Here is a 6,902-nt window from a genome sequence, read left to right as displayed (position 1 = left end):
TGGAAAAGGGTTAAATGACTTGCCCAGAGATGCACAACTAGTAAGTGTCTGAGGAAGTATTTAAGCCCAGGACCAGTATCTGAATTTCAGTCCTAGTGTCCTATCCTTATACTAATAAGTATATGAAATGAAGTTTGAACCCAGGCCTACCTGGCTCCAAGCCAGCTGTCTAACTCGATCATTTCTTATACCAAGCTTCTTTCTACTATATCTCTCAGGCCTCGGTTTCCTCATTTATAAAAATGAAGAGGGTTATAGGATTTCTAAGAGAATCTCTCCCAGCTCTAAATTTTGACGAAACTGTAATCTGAAGTAGAGGTCCCTAGGGGGATCCCCTCCATGGACCTGTCCGTGGTCCTGATCTGTTTAATGTCTTTATCAGAGAGTTGGATGCAGACCTAGTTATCAAATTTGCAGCTGACACAAAGCAGAGAAAGATGAGCTGACATGTCGGATGACAGAATCAGAATGCAGAAAGGTCTAGCAAGCTGTAAAGATGGGCCAAGTCTAACAAGGTCTAATTCAATAGTGAGAAACATAAAGTCTTGCACTTTTGTGACTCCACAAAAACCACGGTGGACCTAGAAAGGGGGAGTGGAGATGGATTGAGCATCCCTTCACATGCCAAAGACCTGAGTGGTTTAATGGACTTCAGGCTCATTGCTAATGTGATCTTAGACTAAATGAAGAGAATAGGGAGGTCACACTCCTGCCATCTTTTATCCAGGTCAGACCATGTCTAGATGACTGTGGTACATTTTGGGAGCTGCATTGTAGCTAGAACTTTGACAGAGTGGAGACAGCTCAGAGGAAGGTTATGAATATGGTGAAGGCAAGGGAGACTAAACCCTTTGAAAGAAATGGGGATGTCTGATTAAAAAAGAAGAGAAAGCTGAGAGCTATCTTCAAGTACCACAAGGGCTGTTACATAAAAGGGTGAAAAGGGATAGGAATTTATATGGTATGAATTGTATATCATCTCATTTGATCCTTATAACAATTCTGTAAGGTAGGTGTTGTCATTAAACCCATTTTCAGTTAAGGCTGAGGCAAATTGCCCAGAGGCATGTGGCTAGGTAGTGTCTGAGGCTGGATTTGAACTCAGGTCTTTCTGACTCCTGGCCAGTGCCATGGTCTACCCTTTCGCCCAGCCCAAGAAGAGGGATTATAATCATTCAGCTGAGATGAGTGGGGTTTAATTTGTTTTTGTTATTTTTTTGTTTAGGTTTTGCAAGGCAATGGGGTTAAGTGGCTTGCCCAAGGCCACACAGCTAGGTCATTATTAAATGTCTGAGACCAAATTTATACTCCTGACTCCAAGGCCAGTACTCTATCCACTGTGCCACCTAGCCACCCCATGAGTGGGGTTTAGAATGGGGAAAAGTTTGACTTGATGAGGATGTCAAACTCTGCATTTGGGTTCTAAAGTAGTCTGCGTTCAAAGTGTCTGTCACTTTTCTATATGATCTGAGGAGGGCTAAGGAAAAAAAAAATCCCCCCTCCACTCAATAAATAAGAGAGTGAGCTCCCTGGTTCTAGTAATGTTCAAGTGGACTACCCCAAGTCCCTGCTCCTATCAGATATGTTACAGAGGTTACACCCTCTAGCTGGGTAGTTGGGGTCCATTATAAGAGTCCTTCCAGCTCCAATAATTTTCGTTTTCTCAGTCTTGTGGTGGTGGAAACCTTCATGGGCCATGTAGACCAACTCCTTCATTTTAGACTGAAGGAAGTTGAGGGCCAGAGAGGGAAAGAAACTTGTCCAAAGTCTCATAGGCACCAAGTAACAGGGTCAGGATTTGAACTCGGGTCTTTTGATCTCCTATCTAGCATTTCCCCATATACTATTCTGTCTTTCTGGCATCTCTCAGTGTTTGTTTTTTTCTTAGGTATTTTCTTGACTTCTTTCCACATGGGCAAGTTTTATCTTCCCCATTATACCTGGACTTTCCAGGGTAGAATTCGTGCTTGGGCAACTCTGATCCTTATATTTGCTTGTGGTTGGAGCCCCCTGCAGGCCAGAGAGAGGATTGTAGGGAAACAGTCAAGGGTTGGGGTAGTCCTGCCTCAGAGAGGTGGTGGAGGGAGGTCAGGGGGAGCCAGCAAAGAAGGATGAGGCCTGGGGGAAGCTCCTTAGCTCCCTGGCTCCTGATGTCCCCAAATCTCAGTCTATCACACCTGTAGGATTCTCCCTGGAGAGGCTGGGGCTTTGGGACCAAGTCTACCAGAAAGAATTGTCAGGGATGATACTTCCAGATGGGAGTGACCTTTGAGCTGAATCCGGTAAACAAAGCCAGACCTGGATCTTTGGAGGACCACCTGCTCGAGACTCCCCCTTCTTCTATGGGCATCAGTTTCTTTGTTGATAAAATATGGCATACAGGATATATCTGCTGATTCAAAGTCAGTGGTGAGCCTAGGGACAGGCAAATCTGGAAAGGCCATGAGATACAGCAAAGGCAGGACAAGAGGCCTTCACCAACCTAGGGCAAGTAGTAAAAGTGTGTCTTCACACCAGAGTACAAACCACCCTCTTCATCTCTCCTGAGAACTGCTGCCCTATACTGAAGTTGTCTCAGAAGGAATAGAACTCTGTAGTCACATTAGCAGCCTGGAGACAGACTTTGTCCCCAACAGAGAAAGGAAGAAGTAGATAATAATATAGACAGATTTGGGAGTCAGGAAGTTCTGGATTCAAATCTCATTCCTGATGAATACTGACTCAATGACTCTGGGTTAGTCACTTAAACCTCTTAATGTCCCAGGAAATTTGAGTAGCATATGAGGGAGGGAGTTTCCTCATCTGGAGCTGCTTTTATAGATGAAGTCACCAATCTAGTTAATTTACTTTCACTCCTTCTCTGCCCTCAATGTATAAAACTGTTAAGTGAGGATGTTTTCAACTTGAGGAAGCCATGGAAGACCTTTTGAGGAGCTGTCATCTGGGTTGGATTTTAGGACTTAAACAGAGGTATAACAAAGATATGGTGATTCGGGCTTTGTCCTAGGGTCTCAGATTTAGAAGGTGCTATTGATACTTGCTGGAGTATATTCCTTCCATGACCCATTTTGATCCCCAAATTTTCTCTACTCCATTAATTCTTTACCAACAGTCCAGTGTTTTGCTTCTGTATTGTCTTTGCTCTACAACCAATCTATGATATGTGTTTCCTGCTGTTTTCTACTGGGGTAATTTCTACTGTAATTCAAAAGGAAAAGAGTGGAAGAGAGGACACCCCAGGGCTAGGGAACCACCTGGGCAAAGACATGGTGCCAGGAGAGTAAATAAGTAAAGGCTAAGTAAGATTTTTTTCCCCTCACTGACGGTGTGACTTTACTTGAGTCACTGCACCAAATGGGTGTTGGTTTTATCATCTATACATGGGAGATATGATACCTTTCCCATTTCATAGTGGATCAAAGAAGACAATTTTTATTTATTTAAAACAATTGATAAATAGCATGTTCTTCCTTTTAATGCTCACCAGTATAAGTAAATGGCAATGATAATACCTTCCTCCACCTGTGGAAGAGGCCCTTGTCATCTTTCTTGAGTTCAGCTGATCTCCTGAAGCAATTTCCTAAAGAGAAGGAGGTCCCAGTCTCCTTTCTTTGGAAAAGTCTCCCAGGAGCTGCCTCCATAAGCTGACTCCCCTGGGAGGGGAGGAAACATTCTTTTGATTACCTTTTGGGGATTTTTATTTTCTCAGATGTCCCTTTTTTATGCTTTGAAAGACCTCGCTATTCCTCTGTGGAATTCCTATTCATCCTTTTTGCCATCTCCTCTGGAACGCCTTCAGCATCACCTGCCCATCTCCACCTGCTACCCACCCCCACCCCCAGGTACATAATGGTCTTTCCCACCTTGACCCTCACATAGCACCTCTTTTAGGGGCTTAGTGAGCATCATATATGATCCTATAAGCACACTTATAGAATCATATTTTTAAAGTTAAAAGGGATCAGAGACCATCTAGTCCAACTCCCTCATTTTTCTCAGGGGGAAACTGAAGGTTCAAGGGGGTTAAGTGATTTTTCAAAGATCACATTGTTAGTACAGCAGTAGTTTCATATGAACCCATATAGGATTTTGGTATCTGTGCATATAGTCCCTTCCATTAGAATGTGAATTATTTGAGTGCAGGGAGGATTGCCAATTTTGCCTTTGTCTCCTCTAGTGCCTGGCTCTGAGCAGGAGTTACTAAATCCTTGGTCAGCTTTAGGCAGTGTTCTCCAATAGTATGAAAACCACCTTGAGAAGAAGAAGAAGAGTTCTATTTCTAACTTTGTACCCACAGAGCCTAACGCATTATTGCCTGGCTAAGAGTAGGTGATTGATTCCAACCTGGGGACTTTGACTCAATCCATGGCTTTTTGCCCTGTGCAATGTTGCCTTTTAAATAGTAATGTAATACTGTGTATTATGGGTTCCTCCCCCCAACACTCCCCCCTCCCAACCTGCCCAATCTCACACTAGACTCTAGACTTCATGAGGATAGGGCCATGTTGTTCTTCCATATCTTCTCCCAACAATTAGTCAACGGCTCCACAGAAGTTAACCCTTTAATCAATGTTAGTTGAACTGAATTATTAGTTGGGCCGACATTTCTGCACTGATTTATAGTTTACAGCTTACAGTTTCCAAAGTGCTTTCTTCATCTACCTCTATGAGGCAGAGGGTGGAGTGTGATTAGTCCTTTTAAAAAATCCCCATTCTGCAAACACTCAGAGGTGGTATATTTTGTCTTCAGTTGATTTTAGTTATGCTGGTTGGAGGTTGGTTGCTCAATTTTTTGTCAGTTTTGGGGGATGAGGGGTTCAGCACCCTATCCTTCATCGTTTTCTTGAGTCTCAGATACACAGGGTAGAACATGAGTATCTGTGCTTACTTCTTGACCTTGATTGCAAGGCCCCCCAAATGGAGGGGAGCCTATAATTTGTGTCCTCAGTCTTTCCATGGCCCCTTCAGTTGCAATGGCAATGGCAATGGCAATGTAGAAATGTTGACACTGATGGGCCTTCAAGATCAAGCCCTGACTTTATGCAGAAGGTTGTGGTCAGAGCCCTACATAGGATTATAGACCTTAAGCTAAAAGAGGCCTCAGAGGGCACTAAGACCATTAACTCATCCGAAGTTACGTGGATAGTAAATATCAGAAATGGAGTTGTAGAAGTCTTCTAACAGCACTGGCTGCCCAATGAGGTGCACCACCTTGGATGCTCTGTCCCAGGTGCCATATCTTTTGGACTCAGAGTCCTGTGGTCATTCCTGGTTGCCCCCAAGAACTCTTGGGGTTTTCAGCCCCTTGCTTGCCCAGCCACACTCCCCTTGTTGCAATAGACTCCCAAAGAAAGGATGGCCTAGAGAATGGGTAGCCTTTCCAATCTCTGCAGGCCAATGTGGATAAGCACTGCTAGGCCAAGATTCTATCATGGTCTTCTTGGTCAATCTCAAAGGAGGTTCAAGGAAGGGAAGACTGACTTGCATCACACTGTAGCATCTTTCCTTGATTCCCCATTCATATCTCCATTTCTGGATTTACTCTTTGCATCTCCAGTGGAGCCTGTGGGAAGGTGGGATGGAGAAGACTGAGATAGGAGAGGGCACTGCACATGATCGGGATGAGGCAGGTAGTTGTTTCCAGGGACTGCTGGAGTCACAAACTTGCAAGCCAATGGTTGCTCATTGCTTGCTGGCAATTTTCTTTTTTCTAGCAGACAGTAGGTCATAAAATGGAACTCGGGTGATGCTGGCACTGGGAAGTGAGAAGAAGAATTAAAAGAGGCACAGAAAATTTAAGTGATTTTCCCAAAGTCTTAAGTGGCAATCAGGTTTCAAACCCATATCTTCTAATTCCAAACTCAGTGCTCCTTCCATTGAACCATATTGTCATTATTTACTTGCTACAGTCATGGCTAACTGTGACTTTATTTGAAGTTTTCTTGGTGGTTTGCCATTTCCTTCTCCAGCTCAATTTACCGTTGAGGAAGCTGAGGCAAACAGGTTCATATAACTAGTAAAAGTGAGGTCAGATTAGAACTCAGGAAGATGAGTCTTCCTGACTTCAGGCCTGGCTCTCCATCCACTTCCCATTGTACCATACTGCCTCCCTAAGTATGACTTTTTTTTTTGGTTTTGTTTTTTGCAAGGCAATGGGGTTAAGTGGCTTGCCCAAGGCCACACAGCTAGGCAATTATTAAGTGCCTGAGGCCAGATTTGATCTCAGGTCCTCCTGACTCCAGGGTGGGTGCTCTATCCACTGAGTTACCTAGTTGTTAAGAATCTGTTGTGGGGACAGCTAGGTGGCAGAGCACAGACTCTGGAGTCAGGAGGACCTGAATTCAAATCCGGCCTCAGACACTTAATAATTTCCTAGCTGTGTGACCTTGGGCAAATCACTTAACCCAATTGCCTTGCAAAAACAAAAACAAAGCAAAAAAAAAAAAGAATTTGTTGTGCTTGAAGGCAGGAAAAGGGCTAGAATGTATCTGTATGGTCTCCCAATTTTAAGGAGGATCTGTAAAGATTGGGCAAATGGAGAGAGGTCAACCTCTGAAGACCCAAGTAGGAGAAACCTGCTCTAGGATCATTTCCTCCACAACCTCAACCCTTCTATCCTCTGACCATACCTGATGGCCTTAATCCACTCATCCCTTTCTTCAGGGCTTGAGGCAGAGATCTTGTAGGATTGATGTTTCCCTTCTACAACCTTCCCATCCCCATCTGTCTTGCAAGCTTTGATCTTCTGGCCTTTGCAGTTGGGATTATAGAGTTCCAGGCAATACTGAAAGGAGAAGGAGAAAAGGTGAGGCCAAGAGAAACCAGGTGGAGATCTTTATCATAGACATTTAGGTTTTTGGCAAGGCAAATGGGGTTAAGTGGCTTGCCCAAGGCCACAAGTG

At 43.9% G+C, this 6,902-nt stretch overlaps 1 protein-coding gene across 3 annotated transcripts in view; it reads right to left on the bottom strand.

Moving 5' to 3' along the window:
- Positions 1 to 815: 815 nt before the first annotated feature.
- Positions 816 to 6,902, bottom strand: part of CYTH4 (cytohesin 4) — a 40,185-nt gene continuing 34,098 nt past the window's right edge. For all 3 annotated transcript variants that reach the window (XM_074226863.1, XM_074226864.1, XM_074226865.1), the window contains 2 exons: positions 6,630 to 6,784; positions 816 to 5,755 (listed from right to left, as the gene is read on the bottom strand). In XM_074226863.1, the coding sequence (XP_074082964.1) occupies positions 5,683 to 5,755; positions 6,630 to 6,784 (228 nt within the window). In that variant the 3' untranslated portion in view covers positions 816 to 5,682. The remainder of the gene's footprint in view (positions 5,756 to 6,629; positions 6,785 to 6,902) is intronic.

Source organism: Macrotis lagotis, chromosome 2 (assembly GCF_037893015.1).
Source record: "Macrotis lagotis isolate mMagLag1 chromosome 2, bilby.v1.9.chrom.fasta, whole genome shotgun sequence".
NCBI lineage: Eukaryota > Metazoa > Chordata > Mammalia > Peramelemorphia > Peramelidae > Macrotis > Macrotis lagotis.
Note: the sequence above shows the minus strand (reverse complement) of the source record. Positions and strands in the feature narration are given on the sequence as shown.